General features: G+C 43.2%; 1 protein-coding gene across 5 annotated transcripts in view; it reads right to left on the reverse strand.

Moving 5' to 3' along the window:
* The window catches only part of HDAC4 (histone deacetylase 4), a 338,393-nt gene that overhangs the window by 291,779 nt on the left and 29,678 nt on the right, over positions 1 to 16,936 (reverse strand). For all 5 annotated transcript variants that reach the window (XM_058533322.1, XM_058533325.1, XM_058533323.1 and 2 more), the window contains exon 2: positions 1,954 to 2,194. In XM_058533322.1, the coding sequence (XP_058389305.1) occupies positions 1,954 to 1,975 (22 nt within the window). In that variant the 5' untranslated portion in view covers positions 1,976 to 2,194. The remainder of the gene's footprint in view (positions 1 to 1,953; positions 2,195 to 16,936) is intronic.

The raw sequence follows: 16,936 nt of genomic DNA on the forward strand, positions 1-16,936 counted from the left end.
ATACTCCTATATATAAGTATATAATATCTATGAATGAGAAAACTTTACATACAGACCAAAAAACAAAAAACAAAAAGAAAAAAAAAGCATCCTTTCTCTTCAAACACCTCGGTGGCATGTACCAGATTTGATTACGTCTACATCAGGTCATACAAAAATGCGCACCCCCTTTTATACAGTAATGTGAATCCAAACAATAATTTTCCCCTAGCATGCTGACAGGAATGAAATAGATTGAACCCACCCAGTGCTGGCACAGATGAAGAAAAATATGCATCCTCATAAACTGTAATTAAGCAGATAAGTTGAGACAGAGTTTCCGGAGCAATCTGACAGTAAACCTAATGTTTTAAATGCACATGCCCAACGACCTAGCAATTCTACTTCTAGGAATTGATCCAACGGAGATACTTATAGAAGTGTATGTAGAAAACGTATGTACAATAATTGTCTGATGCCAATTTGGGGCTATAAATAGGGATGCACTATAAATATGGCTGCAACCACATAAACATCCATCTACGGGCGACAGAAATGGGACAGTTGGATTGATATCCATGCTAACATCAAAAGATGCTTGCAATATATTAAAATGGAAAAAATAAAACACAGAACCCCACATATGGAATGATTACTCTCTATTAAAACGTTTACACACACACCCCTACATGTTCAAGCACAAGAGAAAGGCAGGCTCTCAATTCCACGGTGGCTCCTCCGAGTGAGAGGGAGAGAGCTGGGCACCATTCAGTGTCGACTTTACACACTTGAATCCAGACTGCTTCATTTTGTTTTACAATGACCATATATCATTTCTTTATTTCTCTCAATACATGAACAATTTAAATCAATAAAGCCTTTGTATCTAAATATAACCGAGGATCCTGCTCTCCGACTCCAGATTCAGATCCATATCGCAGACAACTCCGATCCAGGCCAAGAGAAGGTGTGTGAATATTCTGAGGCAATCCCAAAGGGAGACCCCCAGACTCTAAGACTTGGCCTCCACTCTACTGAGCTGGACCCCAAGCTGCACTGACAGAGACACCGGTGCCTCATGGATGCCCAGCATCTGTCCAGGAGCCACCAATCCCCCTCTCACATGGACGCAGAACAGACCTGAAATCTAAGTGCCTCTAAAGGCCCCGACGCATTGGCAGTGGCAGCAGGCCCGGCAGCACATGGTGCTGGTTCTGCAGGAGGCTGAGACCTGTTAGGCAGGACAAGGCAGGACTCAGGCTTCCCTCGGGTGTGTGCACTGTGACTCTGCCAGGGGATAAAGAGAAGTCCTACATGCATGTGCCCATAACACACTTCTGAAGCTAAGAGCCAGACAAAGGTGGTTTCCAATGCCGTTTGGCCACATGTTAGCTCTGTGTCCTTAGACAAGTCACTTCTTCCCTCCAGCTCTGAGATTGCTGGGGCACTGTGAAGACTAAATGCTCATGAAACGCTCAGCGCAGTATCTAATAAAGAGCACTCATCACCAGGAGCAATTCTCGAGGCCACCTGGGTGGGTGTGAATCCTGTGCTTCTCAGACTCAGCCCAGAAGCCCAGTCACAGAAGCACTCCCGTCCCCCCCACAAGTTCCCCAGAAACAAAGAAACTGGATAAGAAATTAACTCTCCAAATTTCAAATTGGCCTTTAAACATCACCCCGCTAAAGCGCAGTGCTTTTCTCCTGGCATCCAAGAAACGTGTGCACCTCTCAAGTCAGCCTGCAAAGCAAGGCCAAAGACTTCACCCCAAATCCCTGCGAGGCCTTTATCAGTTGTTCTTTCACTGAGATGAAGAACAAACAACCTTCTTTGCAGCTGGTGCTGTCATAAACCATCAGTGGCCATTATCAAGAAAAACAAAAGTCTAAAATCCAGCGAGCAAGCTGCAGGCACAGAGCTCTCACATCTGTGGAAGAGAGCCCTGCTGTCTGCAGGAGCGAGGGCCGGCCTTACCTGGATGGCTTTGGGAGCTCATTGCTAGCAGCGTCTACTCCTTCAAGAGGTTCAAAATGGCTCAAAATTTCCACGTAAACAATAGCTCCAAGGAGCTCAAAAGTTCCAACGGCACATACAAGTACAGCCACGGGCAGGCTTGGACCACAGCCACAGAAGCTCCGAGTCTCGCTGACCACGTCTCGTAGGCCACGTAATCCAAGAGGAGGGCAGGGTCTCCCACTGGCTCTCCGGAGGTGACCTGTGGGGTTAGAGAAAGAGGAGAGGCTTCTGTGAAGATTGAAGGCTCTTGTCTGGACAGCAACATCCAACTAAGGAAACAATGATTTCGTTTTTCACTCTTGTGTTGACCATGGGTTGGTAAAACAGTTCATCTGGAATGGTTTCTACCCATACAAATCACTTGGGATTTTTGTTAGTAAATGTGTGTGAATATGTGTAAAAACATGTCTGTAGAGCAGAGTTTCTCAGTCTCGGCACTATTGATGGAAAATTTTTAAAAGAAAAGTCACGTTAAACCCACTCCCACCACAGGTTTTTTCACTTCTGTACTCTCCCATCCAGCCTGCATCCACAAACATTCCTATTTTACATAGTCGCAATCACAGAATTTAAGTCTAAATTCAGCTTCCCTCACTTAACATTATACCTTAAATGTTTCCCCATGTTTCCATCTTCAGGATTACCATTTTCTCAGTTTATTTCCATTTTCTGATATAGAAGTAACGTGTGTTCATCACAGAAGAGTGTTTCAAGTCGTCCACGATACCATCACACAGAGGCCAAGACTTCCTAATATTCTGACACTTGTTTCTTTGGCTTTTCCCATACAGACTGCCAGCTCTACAGCTGTACATCCTATTCTCTTTGCTGATTTTACAGCCGGGAATTTTCCAGTGTCATTAACAACTCTTGGTAACACCATGTGAAGGACTGCTTCCCATTCCATTTGTGGTAGAAGCTGCCCCTCCCCGACTTCAGGTGGTTCTGATGAGCCTGCCAGTCACAGGGCACTGTCCCCAGACTAAAGGGTGGCACGTGACTCAAGCTAGGCTCATACAATCCTCTCTCCAAGACCAGACTCTTCCACAGATCAGTCACTGAACACAAGGGCCCAGAGACAAGTCCAAGAACTCCAACCACCAAGTGTTGGCCTCTGAGATGGCATTATGGACGACTTTTAAACTGTTCTGTTATGAGCAGGTATTATTTTTATAATCAGATTACGGAAATAAACCGAGAAAATATAATGATGAAGATTCTAATTCTCCTATTAACCTGGCTCAAGGCCCTTCTGAGGCCTCTCTTTCAACTCTTCCTTTAATAGTGGGACAAATCTCTGTCCTTGATTAAATTATTTGAGGATTCTTTTTCCCCCCCATGATTTATAACCAAAGAACTCTAACCACTCATCACGTAAAGGATTACTCACTGAAGGCTGGCTATTGAGGTAGTTTCCAATTATATGTTGTCTGTAAGTCTGTGAGTGACATCTTTACGATTATTGTTCTGTATCTGGTTATTTCCTTAGGAAACACAGTGACTTATTTATCTCAGGTTCAGAAATTTTACTCATCTCTTGGTCAGAAAGAAACATCATTATCTAGAAGGCAACACAGATGGTATATTTTGCAAACCTTTGCAAAATCTCAGATGGCTCTGTATCCTTCACACAAAAATCACAACCTGGCTGGATACAAAAGTCTTAGATCACAAGCATTTTTCCCTCAAAATCTTTAGACACTGCCCCACCCTCAGCTCTAGGTCACCTCTGGGAGCTGAGTTGTTTTTTTTGTGTTTTTTTTTGTGAGGAAGATTGGCCCTGAGCTAACATCTGCCAATCCTCCTCTTTTTGCTGAGGAAGACTGGCCCTGGGCTAACACCCATGCCCATCTTCCTCTACTTTATATGGGACACCACCACAGCATGGCCTGACAAGCAGTGTATCAGTGCGCGCCCGGGATCTGAACCAGCGAACCCTCGGCCGCTGCAGCAGAGCACGCGCCACTTAACCGCTTGCGCCACTGGGCCGGCCCCTGGGAGCTGAGTTTTGATGACGCTATTGTCATTTTCTTCAGTCTGGATTCTGCTAGGATTTTTTTTTCTTTAATCTTGAAATTCAAAACTGTTGTCAGAAGATATATGGTAAGAGTCTCTTTTCATTTATTTTGCTCCAAACATGAAGCTTTCAATAACTATAGATCTTCTTTCTGCTCAGGAAAATGCTCTCCCATGACCTTGTGATTATTATTTTTGCTAAACTTGCTTTGGCTTCTTCAGAGATTCCTTACTATTTGGCTGGCATCTCGCCATCATATCCGGCCTCTCTCGCCACTGGCACATCTGTTGTTTATTCTGCATTCCCAGGCCTGTTCTCAAGTATGTTCTCCACGTTGCTGCTGCTATTTTCCACGATATCAGTTTATTCTTTACAGCTTCTATTACAGATTTTAACTAAACCTTAAATTCTGTTCTCAATCATTTCCCTTTATAACTCATCCCATAATCCTTCCTCTCAGCTGACTCCTTCCTCACGACCTTCTGCTCCTGTCTGTGTTCTCCTGGCCAGAGTCTTTAGAAAATTATTTTTCTGATTTTGATTGTAAATCATGTTCAGAGGTATAGTCATCTTCTACATTTCAGGATATTTCCCTTTTCCCCACATTCTGGATACCATTTGGAGGCCCATGGTGGGGGTTATTTCTGTTTATTTGTCCTCAAGTAAGAATAACTACAGTCCAGTCAGGAGTTTTGTCAAAAGGCTGTGTACACTTGCTCCTACCCTGTTCTGCGTCCACTGTAACGCTGGTTAACAACGCTCTCGGCGCTACACCAGTGGCATTGACACACACACTCCCAGACAAAGGCCCCGTGTCTACCAGACTCTGATCTAGTGCAGTGCTGCCAGATGCGATGGACTCGTCTCCTAACTGTGGATTAAACAGAATACCAAAGCTTCTGCTCCTGTATGCAGAAGTAATGTATATTATTTCAATATATATTGAATATATACAGTATATGTTTCCTGGAAGAACCTCACACTTCACAAAATTGCATACTAAAAATACTGGAGCTTATGAAAAAATAAGGTTGGAGCACACTATTCCAACGGCAATTTAATAACCAGTGCACTACAAAAATCAATAATAACTAATAAAAACAGTACCATAGTTTAAAAAAAAGTGAAATTCCTAATAAATAAAAATTCCAGTTAACGTAGAATTTTACCTTTAAAAAAAGGTGGCAACAGTTTGACGAGAGAGGATAAAAGGAAAAATTGAAGGTTCTGAGTTATGGAATCAAGCACAAAACATATAAAGATGGAGAAAACCATGCAATAAACACTTCTGAGAAAGAGCCTGCAATCAAAATGGGTAAGAGGCAGAACCGAGGTGGGGAATGTCTGCACACCACAAACAAAACGGCATACCCCCCCGGATGGCTGAACGGCAGCATCTGAGCGTCCCTGACGTTCAAACCCTGTTTCTTTACGGCAGAAATCACTAATGTGCTGAGAAAAATCAGATACATTCCAGCTCAACTTCTGCATTACTGATGTCTCTCCCCCAGCAGCACACGAGCTACTTTGTATCATAGAAACATGGCTTGTTACAGGACGGAATGTGCCTGAAAGAAACTACAATTTCAGTGGATTTGTTTCCTAGGGTTGCCATAACAAGTACCACAAGCTAGGTAGCTTAAACCAACAAGAAACTTATTTTGAAGTCCGAAATCAAGGTGTCAGCAAGGCCATCCTTCCTTGCCTCTTCCTAGCTTCTGGTAGTTGCTGGCAATCTTTGGCATTCTTTGGCTTGCAGCTGCATCACTCTGATCTCTGCCTTTGTCATCACATGGCTTCTCTCCGGGTGTCTCTGTCTTCACATGGCCATCTTCTTATAAGGACACAAGTCCCACTCGATGAGGGGCTCCACTGACTCCAATATGACCTCATCGTAACAAAACTGATCACATCTACGACGTCCCTATTTCCAAATACGGTCACATTCTGAGGTACTGGGGTTAGGACTTCAGTATATCTTTTTTGGAGGGGATACAATTCAATCCATAACACCCAGTGTGTACCGCACCCAGGGCTTCTCCTGACTGCTGCCATCCTAGCCTACCCACTATTGGATGAACTCAAATGGTTCCAGAAAGCCACGTGCCCCCATCATTTTACAATCCTCTCCATCATACCCAGACCACATTCTATGTAGACCAGCTCTTCCTGGAAGCTATCAATATCAACGGAGGGGTACACATGGGGCAGAGAGGCACAAGGTTTGAAAAGCAGCGTAGGGAAAGCTGCCCAGTGTTCTAGCTGGTTCGGAGGATGACTGTAAACAAGAGGAGAGACAGTGGGGAAGCAGAGTTTCCCTCCCTGCCCTCAGGTGAACCACTGTCTGCATCACTTGGCCCAGGTCCTCCGACTTCAGCACACTGAGTCTATCAGTAGATGCTTTACGCCGGGTCGCTGAGTGGAACCAGAAAGGCTTACCAGAAACTTCCAGTCAGTTGTTGGTTGATAGTACAGCATTAATGGCTAAGAGCACAGACATGAGAACTAAAACTGCCAGGGTCCTGGCCTCCGGATTTGAACCTCAGAGCCCCATTTTAATCTGAAGGCGACCTTGGACAAGTTACTTGACCTCTCTCTGCCCCACTTCCTAACCTACAGGAATGGGAATGAAGACATAGAAACAGAACTGTGAACTTCATAGAGGAGTTTGAAGGACTACACAGGTTAACACAGGAGAAGCACCACGTCAGCACTGGCACAGAGGAAGCATCCCAATATTAGCTACCGATGCTATCGCTATTTATTTTAAACCAAAAGCTTCTAATCACATTTTTACAACTAAAAATTTCCCTGGAGATCATTAGAATTCTGCTTCTAGCCAAAACAAAGTAACAAAGACCAGATTTACTCTCCCACATGAAACAGCTAAAACAGACAAAATGTATGAAACTATGGTTTTCAGACACTGGACATCAGGCAACACAGGACAGCAATGCCGGTGAAGAGAAACAAACAACACAAGCCCCAGTCATCCCAGGTGTCTGCCTGGAAAGCTTCCTGGCAGCAGTGCAGGAGGACACAGAAAACATCTGCAGAAATATGGCTTAAATTTTCCCAAATTTGATGAAAACTGTAAACCCATAGATCCAAGAAGTTCAACAAACTCCAAGCACAAAACACGAAGACGACTCCCCCAAGGCACAACAGAATCAAATTTCTTAAAACCAGTCTTCAGATAATGTCTTAAAAGCAGTTGGGAAGAAAAGTCACATCACAGACAGAAAGACAAAAATAAGAACAGCAGCAGATTTTTCAGGGGAAAGAATGCAAGCCAGGAGACAGGGGAGCAACACTTTCCAAAGCACTGAAAAGAGGGAGAAAGAAAAAAAACGAAATTGCCAGCCTAGAATGCTGTTTGTTTGTTAGTTCTATCAAATGGATTCCCACTCTTAGGGACCACACGTACAGCAGAGCAGAACCCTGCCTGGTCTTTTTGCACCATCCTCTCACCTTCTGGTGCTGTATCAGACAATGCTCTGCTGCTACTCATAGGGTTTTCACGACCAATGTTTTCAGAAGTGGGTGGCCAGATCCTTCTTCCTAGTCTGTCTGAGTCGGGAAGCTCCGCTGAAACCTGTCCACCATGGGTGACCCTGCTGGTATCTGAAATACTGGCGGCACAGCTTTCAGCATCACAGCAACATGCAGCCACCACAGTATGACAACGGACAGATGGGTGGTGTGGTTCTGTGACAGGGACACAAACCTGGGCCACAGCAGGGAGAGCGCCAATCTTAACTAGACCACCAGGGCTGGCTCTAGAATGCTATACTCAGTGAAAATATCTTTCAAAAACAAAGCTGAAACAGAAATGTTTTCAGATATTCAAAAGCTGAAAATGTTTACCATCAGCAGACCTGCACTCAAAGAAATATTAAAGGAGACCTTCAGGCAGAAGAAAAATAATAGCAGGTGGAAACAGATCTACAAAGAGGAGTAAAGAGCATCAGAAATGGGAACAATGTAGGTAAACATAAAAGGTTCTTCTTTTAAAGTTGAATCTCTTTAAAAGAGAACTGTTTAAAGCAAAAATAATAATGTATTGAGGATTTTATATCATAGGCACTAATAAAACACATGTCAAAAATTACACAGAGAAGGGGGAAATGGATGCATATACCATTGTCTGTTCTTACACTAGACATGAAGGGGGGTAATGTCACTTGATGGTAGACTGTGATGAGCTGAAGACGACACAATAAACGCTAAAGCACCACTTAAAAGAAAGAAACAGCGTTTTATATATATATAAGCATTTAAATATATATAACTGTTATATATATATAAACAGTTAAGTCAATAAAGGAAATATAATACAATCATAAAAATGCTCAATCCAAATGAAAGCAGAAAAAGAACAAAAAAGAAAAGTGACAAACTCTAAACACATAGCAGGATGGCAGCTTTCAACTCAGCTCTATCAGTGACCACATCAAGTAGTCTAAACAGCCTGATTAAACGGCAGAGGTTGTCAGATCTATGGATAAAAAAGCAAGAGCCCACTTCGCCAGAGTATAAAGAGGAACCATGGAAAGTGGGACTGAAAATGGTTTGGAGAGAGGAGGTCGTGCGTTTTAGGTTGTAAAATAAATCTTCCCCAAGCATCACCATCACAGACCCAACTCTATGCTGCCTAGGAACCCATCCAAGTATAAAGACACAAATGAGTAAAAAGTAAAAGATGGAAAAAGACATACCATGCAAATACTAAGCAAAATAAAGCTGTAATGGTTACATTAATATCAGACAAAGTAAGTTTTAAAGAAAGACTATCACCAAAGATAAAGAAGGCCATTTCATAATGATAAAGGGGTCAATTCATGAGGACATAGCAATCCCAAACATTTACGCACCTGATAACAGAGCTTCATACGTAAAGCAAAAACTAATAAAGTGTAGAGAAATGGACAAATCTTTAGTCACAACCGGAAATTTCAACACCCTGCTCTTAGTAATTGTTTAGAACACGCAGACAGAAAATCAGTAAGAACAAAGAGGACTTGAACAACACTATCGCCCGACATGACCAACACGACATTTATAGAACACTCTACAAACAACAGCAGAATCATATTCTTTTCAAATGCACACAGAGCATTTACCAAAAGAGACCATCTTTTGGGCCATAAAACCAGTCTCAACAAATTTAAAAGGACTCAAGTCAAGTCATACAAAGCATGTCCTTTGACTAAAATAAAATTAAATTAGAAATAAATAACAAAGACACCTGGAAAACTTCAAATTTTTGGAAAATAAATAATATACTTCACAGATGAACAAAGAAATTGAAACAGAAATTAGAAAGTGTTTTGAAATGAAAAAAAATGAAAACACAATATATCAAAATCTGTCGTGCTCAGAAGGAAGTTTACAGCACTGAATGCCTATATTACAGAAGAAGGTCTCAAGTCAGTGACCTCACATTTCACCTTAAAAAACTAGAAAAAGGATAAATTAAACCCAAAATAAGGCAAAAAAAAAAAAGACAACAAAGAGAAGAAATCAATGAAACAGAAAAGAGAAAAATCAATGAAACTAAAAGCTGATTCTTTGAGATAATAAAATTGATAACCTCTAGCTAACCTGATAAGGAAAAATAAACAGAGAAAGAAGACAAATTAACAGTATCAAGAATGAGAGAGGGGATTAACTATAGACCATCAGATATTAAATAGACAATAAGGGAATATTATGAACAACTTTATGCCAATAAATTTGACAATTTAGACGAAACAAACAAATGCCTTAAAAGACCCAAACTATCAAGCTCACTTAAGAAGAGAGAGACCATGATCAGAGCACTGGGCATTTTCATGGCTGCTGGACCCATCGGGGGATCCCGTCTCCACCCTGACAGTTACGGTTTCTGCCTATGATGATAGTCAACTTCCCTCCTTTCTTCTGCATTTATTAATTAGAATTCCGCTGCAAGGATGAGCTGTCACTTCTCCATCTTTCTGTTTAATCAGTTATTTATTTATATCAGTGTGGACTTGTGGAAATTTATTTTATGCCGTGTGTTATAATCCAATACCATCATATTTATTTTGCTGCTCAAGCTTTGGCCACTAGGAGCTCCTATGTTTTTCTGACAAGCCCCCACCCCAATCTTTTTCCTTTTTTTAGCACCTCCTTAGTTTCTGGTTCCACAAGAGGGCCCTGTCACGGCCCTGGAATCACCCACTTCTCCAAGGAGCCCTGGTTCCTTTCTTTGGAGAACTGTGTGTAGACACCGAGACCTGGGTGCCCGATGTCATGCTTACCATTGGGTGTCATCGTAGGCCCCTCCCAGCAGACAGCATGCGTGCATACTACTGACACATTTATCTTCCTGTATCTATCGGATTATACTTTTAAAATCATGGATTTATACTGATATCTCGGATTCCAATCCAACATCATGGGGTGGATTTTAGTCTCCCCCTTGCCTTATTTCTCCAACAGTGAGAAACCTGGATCTTATTACCCACAACATATTTTTTCATATTTGTTCTAGTATACACATCAAGTCGTTTCTGAACTGCTGGCCCACACATGTGAGAACACATCCACGGACGAGACTCCAGCATTTATGTCCAATTCCTTTTGCCTCCAGCCCCGTGGGATGCAGCCAGGACACGGTTTTCCCAAGTCACGCAGGTCAGCTCTTCCCTCCTGCCCCAGCAGTGTCGCCGGCTCTCACCTGTGACAGAGCTCAATTCACATGTCAGGATTCGTATTTCATTTGGGGTGCTCCCACATCCTGGTTGGTTTTAACTGTTTATTTTTTGGATACGTGAAGAGTAAGAAATACAAATTTTTTTAAGTGGGAAAAAATGTATTCATATTGATATTTGCAATTTAAATTTAAGATTTTACAGGGTTTTAATGTAAATTTCTCTTGCTTAAGGAAAAAAAGCTTTTGTATTATGGAAATTTCAAACACGTATAAAGTAAACAGAATAGTATAATGAGTCCACAGCACCAGCTCAACAGCTATCAGCATCCTGACATTCCCACTTCACCTATGTCTCCTTTTACACACGCTGAAATGCCCAAATGCATAATTTTGAAAATGGGTACACCTGTGTAACCCTATTACCATATGAGATTTTTCTTACTTTTAAGTGCATTACCAAGCTAATGAGATAAACACCTTTGATATAATTTATTCAGAATCCAGCTCTGTTGGAAACAGTGGGGCTTTTCAGAATATCCTGTCCTCCGAAGAGGGAAGCAGAAGGTCCCTGAAGGTGACTGAACAGTACAGAGAGTTTAGGGTGGGCTCTAGGGCAGGCCGAGGTGACAGTACCAACCTAGACATGGACCACCCATGTGGGTGGGACCACCCTCCCAGAGCCAGGGCTCCGACCCCTGAGGAGTGCGAAGGAGAACACTTCTTCCACTCAATCCATTCCTAGTGGCCATCGGTGGCCCCTGCCAGCCCAGAGATGGTCGTCCCCTGGCTGCCTCTGGTTAATGCTGTCTCAGGGCCAGGCTGTGCCAGGGACCATGGACTCCTGAGAGAAAGGCAATGAGAGCTGGGGTTTGGAGAAGCAGAGACAGGAGGATCTGGAAGACAGTGGGCCTGGAACGAGGAGGCTAAAGAACCAATTCTACACCCTGATAGACAGACTCTCAATGCCTGGTCTATGAGGCCTTCTTTCTGGAAGCAAGAAACTAGAACAGAGTGCTTGAACCAAAGGAGGTAAGAACTCGGGTTCCAGAATGTAGGCATGTTAGAATAAGGTGTCCTTGTCAGGGGCTCATGGTCACAAGCAACAGAAATGGACCATGGATGATCTAGGAAAACAAAAGGAATCTCCCGGAAGGAAACCAGGTAGCTGGAAAACAGGCTGGAGGGATCAGGAGGCAGGAAGTAATGGATGGTCCCTGCAGGAACCTTGTCTGGGAGGCATATTCCAAGGGGCCCACATCTGCTGGGCTGTAACCCATACCTCTCGGCCAGGGCAGACCTGGACATCTTGCCTGGTAGCCCCACCAAAGTGAACCGAATGGGAAAGGGGTCATTCCCCAGAGAGCTGAAGCACTGTGACCAGAAGAGGAAGAAATAGGACTGTGCAGACAAATGCCACAGAGAGCTGCAGGGGACCCCGAGGTCGGAGCTGGGGAGACTAAGTCATCAGAAATTATGCTCAGCTGGGCTCCAACAGTGGCTCCCTACAGCCAGGACTATTAAGGTCTTCCCGGTGCCCAACTTCCTGCAGCAGGACTCCGCCAGTCTGGGCTCTGGCTTGTAATGGCACATCTGCTGGCTCGTCCGACCGATGTCTGCCTCCTGCGCTCAGCTGTAAGTTCCATGAGAACCAACAGGGATAGGTCTGTCCCTTCACACCACTGTACCCAGCTCGGGAGAGAGGATGGACCAGGAGGTGGGAGGCCTGAGCTCCAACTGGCCCAGCCTTGCTGCAGCGAGCTGGATGACCTTGCACCAGTCTCTCGCCCTCTCTGGGCTGCTTCTCCCCCGTAAAATCACTGGTTTGGAGTAAGTTGGCATTCACCAAGTGTTTTCAGTGGAACTCACAGGAGAGGCTTTAGGAAAAAAGGCTCAGTGGGCAAGGTGTTTGGAAAATGCCCGTTCTCCAGCACTGCTTAGAGACCTGTGCACGAGCACATGAGCGGCCCTGGAGAGCCAGGTACAACAAGCCACGAACCTCCCGTGCCCGTCCCTCTCTGGAACTCTGCGCCCACACGTCCATGGGGCTCTCTCCCTCACTTTTCTCGACCTATCTCCACACGGAGGCTTCCCGAGCACCCAGACGGCAGCCCACCACCCCACGCATCACTCCCATCGCTCTGCTTTCTTCTCCCAGAGCTCTCTTCTCTTTCTGATATTGCATTATCTGTTGACATTATACAGTGCACTTTCTTCACCATCCGTCAGCCCCTGCCGCCCCGGCTGGAATGGAACCTCCGTGACAGCAGCGACATGGCTCCCCTGCTGGAGCCCTGGAATGTGCACACAGCAGGCATGCAACAAAACTGTGCTGAATTCAATGAACTTCTGAAAAGTTTTCCTGAACCCACAACAGAAATCACCTCAAAAGGGGCTGAGGTCAAAAGCAAATTGCAGAAGAAACAGTTCTCTGCCTTTCGGAGGTCACAGGAAAGAAGCTAAGGACCACATCTAATGTGGAAGATTCCAGAAATCCAAGTGTGTGGGGCCTTGGCATGCCCACTGCCTCAGAGAGAACTGCAGGAGCTGCGATTAGAAAGGAAGGTGACGGGGAACTAGTCCCGCAGCACATCCAGGTTAAATAGGAATCTGCACATCTTCGCGAAGATGGTGGGACGGAGGGGGAAATTAAGGAGTTAAGAACAAACTACTTTACAGCCGAAAACTACATTAAACTGCTGACAAAGAAAGCAACACCTCAACCCCACCACAAAAGCAAAATCTTTCATATTCAATCCAAGAGGAGAACCTCTCAATAAAGCTGTCTGACTCGTTTACCATATTTCTTCTCTTTTCCCCCATTTCCATCAGCATCTCTTTAGGCGGAAGGTCTCTGACCCAAGGAATACTCACAATATGAAAATGTACTAGGAATTTAACGTTTTAATAAAATAAAATTCAAGAGTGACTTAGTTCCTTTTATCTTGATGTAAACGTCTAATGCTACTTTACTAACCAATAGATTATTGCTTTTCTAAGAAAACACACAGAGCACACGATACTAAGATCTCAAAAATTACAAGAGCTTAAGATTTCTGAAACTTATTCATGAAGAACATTTGAAATTCATATCTGTACTTCTCTGACTAAAGTATATACTTCTGACAAATAGACAAATGTTGAACATATTATGAACACACTGCTCTTATGATTGCATTCTTTCCTGATTTACAACATAAATTAAAAGCTCACACTCAGGAGAGTAGCAGTAGTGAGGAATCTGACCTGGAAGAACCTTTAGAAAGGAGGGTACGGTCACTCCACTAATCAGGCAGTCTCTGACACTAGTTATGTATTTATATAAAGACATCTCTTTCTTTATTTTTATTTCTGCTCCATACAGAATAAAGGAAACTAAATGCGTCACTATGGCTTAAGTGTGTGCTAACATTTCCTTCACCAAACGTTTGAATCTAGGATTACCTACACTTCTTCCTGCCTGCAGCTGCCCTTGGAAATTTTAGTTGACCCAATTTCATGGAATAAGCCATAAACCTTCCAAAAAGTAAAAAGCCTTAGAAACTATAAATCCCTAAGAGAACATTCTTTTAAAAATCTTATTAGATGACCACAAATAAATGTGGCAGTGCAAGGAGGACATGTTCTCTCACTCACCACAGTCCTCTGCATCCCGTCACATGGGCAAAGAATGACCACAGCTCAAAGTCCATACTCCTCCCTACCATGCCTCAGCCTGCCAGGCTGGTGGGGGAACAGCGAGCTGTTAGTGAGACCAAAAAGACAGCCAAGAGCCACACAGCCCACAGCATCCCAATGTGTAATGATGGATGCAAATCGTCAGCTGAAGGCAACAGAGAGCTGTACCCTGAATCGGGAATGGGGTCAGGATAACCCCCTCACCACTTCCATTCAACACCATACTGGAGATGCTAGCCAGGGCAATAAGGCAAGAAAAAGAAATGAAAGGCACAAGCAGGGCTGGCCCTGTGGCTTAGCAGTTAAGTGGGCGTGCTCCGCTGCTGGTGGCCCGGGTTTGGATCCCGGCACGCACCAAGGCATCGCTTGTTAGGCCATGCTGTGGCGGTGTCCCACATAAAGTGGAGGAAGACTGGCATGGATGTTAGCTCCGGGCCACTCTTCCTCAGCAAAAAAAAAAAAAAAAAAAAAAAAAGAGGATTGGCATGGATGTTAGCTCAGAGCTGATCTTCCTCACAAGAGAAGAAAAAAGAAAGGCACAAGCATTGGAAAAGAAAAAGATACTGCATTATTGACAGATAATGCACTGCGTACATAGAAAACCCAAAACAATCTACCAATAACCACCAAAATTTCTAAGTGAACTTAAGATCACTGTGTACAAGGGCGATATACAAAAATCTACTGTATTTCTACATACCTGCAACAAACAAATAGAAAATAAGCTTTGAAAAAAGCTACCATTTACAGTATCAGCAAATACCCAGGACTAAATCTACCAAAAGATGTATAAGAACTTTATACATCAAACTATGAAACATTATAAGTGAAATTAAAGATCTAAATAAATGGAGGAATATACCATGTACATGGATTGGAAGATCCAATATGGTTAAGATGTCAATGTTCCCCAAATTCTTGGTAGTCAATGCAATCTCAATTAAAACCCCACCAGAATTTTTTTGAAAATTGACAAGTTAATTTTAAATTTTACACAGAAGTACAAAGCAATCTTGAGGAGAAACAGACCTGGAGGACTTACATTATTAAATATCAATATTTATTATAATCCTATGTAATTAAGACATTAGTGTAAGAACAGATAAAACAAGAAACAGAATATTCCTGAATGAGACCAACACAAATATAGTAATCTGATTCTGGAAGAGTCCACTCCAAATCCATAGGGAATCAGAGTCTTTTCAATAAACAGTGCTTGGGTCAACTGCTCTCTATATGGAAACAGAAATGAACCATGACCTGGGTAGCACTCCATCACGAAAATTAGTGTGAGCTGGATCATAGATCTAAATGTCAAAGGTAAGGCAACAAAGCTTAGCCAAAAGAAAACAAAGAAAAATATCTGCAGGTAGATAAAGATTTCTTCAACAGATTTTAAAAATCTTTTTTTTAATGCACAGACCATAACGGAAAGAAAATGATACATTACACTGCATCAAGATTAAGAACTTTCGTTTATCCAAAGGTCCAGTAGAAGAAAGAGTAAAAAGTCAGCCCAGCGAGCAGGAGAAGATGGTCAGCCCGACAGAGGACCAATACCCAAAACATATAAATAATTCTTACAATCGTTAGGAAAAAGGCAGACAACCCAAAAAAAAAAAGCAAAAGAGACGAACAGGTACTTTTACAAAGGAGGATCCCAAATGGTTAATCACCACATGAAGACGGGCTCAGCATCTATAATCACAGGAAAATGCAAACCAAAACCACAGTGGGAAAATACAAATGGCTTCAATTTAAAAGCAAACCAGAACCAAGTGCTGACAAGGATGTGGAACAACTACAACTGTCATTCTCTGCCCTGAGAGTGGGAATGACAAGCCACTCTGGAAACCGCTGGGTGACATGTGCTAGAGCCACACATACACAAACCGGCGCCCCCGCAAAGCCACGCCAGAGGACATACTCGACGGAAATGCACACATTTGCTCACCAGAGTCATTTACGAGAATCACATAGTAGCGTTATCTGTGGTTGCCAAAAACTGGAAACCTCCCAAATGTCCATCAGTAGACTGGATAGTCGAATGGACAAATAAATTGTGGTATAGTCACATCACAGAATACTCCACAGCAATGAGAATAAACAAACCACACCCAGGAGCAGCAGCACAGATGAACCACAGAAACATCACATTGGCAGGAGCAGACACACACACCAGAGCACATGCTGTGTGACTCCAGGTGTATAAAATTTGAAACCAGGTAAACCTAATCCATGCTGTTAGAAGTTAAGACAGGTTACCCTTGGGAGTCGGGCAGGGAGTGAGCGGAAGGAGGAACAAGGGGGCGTATGGAATGCTGGGCACGTTCTGTTTCCTGATCCAAGTGAAGATCGGAAGAGAGTTTACTTGATGGAAATTCACCCGTCTAAACAACTCTGGCTGGGAGACAGAGAGAGAATCAACCACTCGAAGACCATCTTGCATCAAAGAAAGATCCAAAATAATACCTACTTGGTTGCTCCATTCCACTTGCACTATTTTACTTCAACTTTCTGGGCAATGGATAAATATTTTATAGTTCTTGCTACTATATTCTCACAATCAA

The sequence above is a fragment of the Diceros bicornis genome, chromosome 37 (assembly GCF_020826845.1).
Source record: "Diceros bicornis minor isolate mBicDic1 chromosome 37, mDicBic1.mat.cur, whole genome shotgun sequence".
Classification (NCBI taxonomy): domain Eukaryota; kingdom Metazoa; phylum Chordata; class Mammalia; order Perissodactyla; family Rhinocerotidae; genus Diceros; species Diceros bicornis.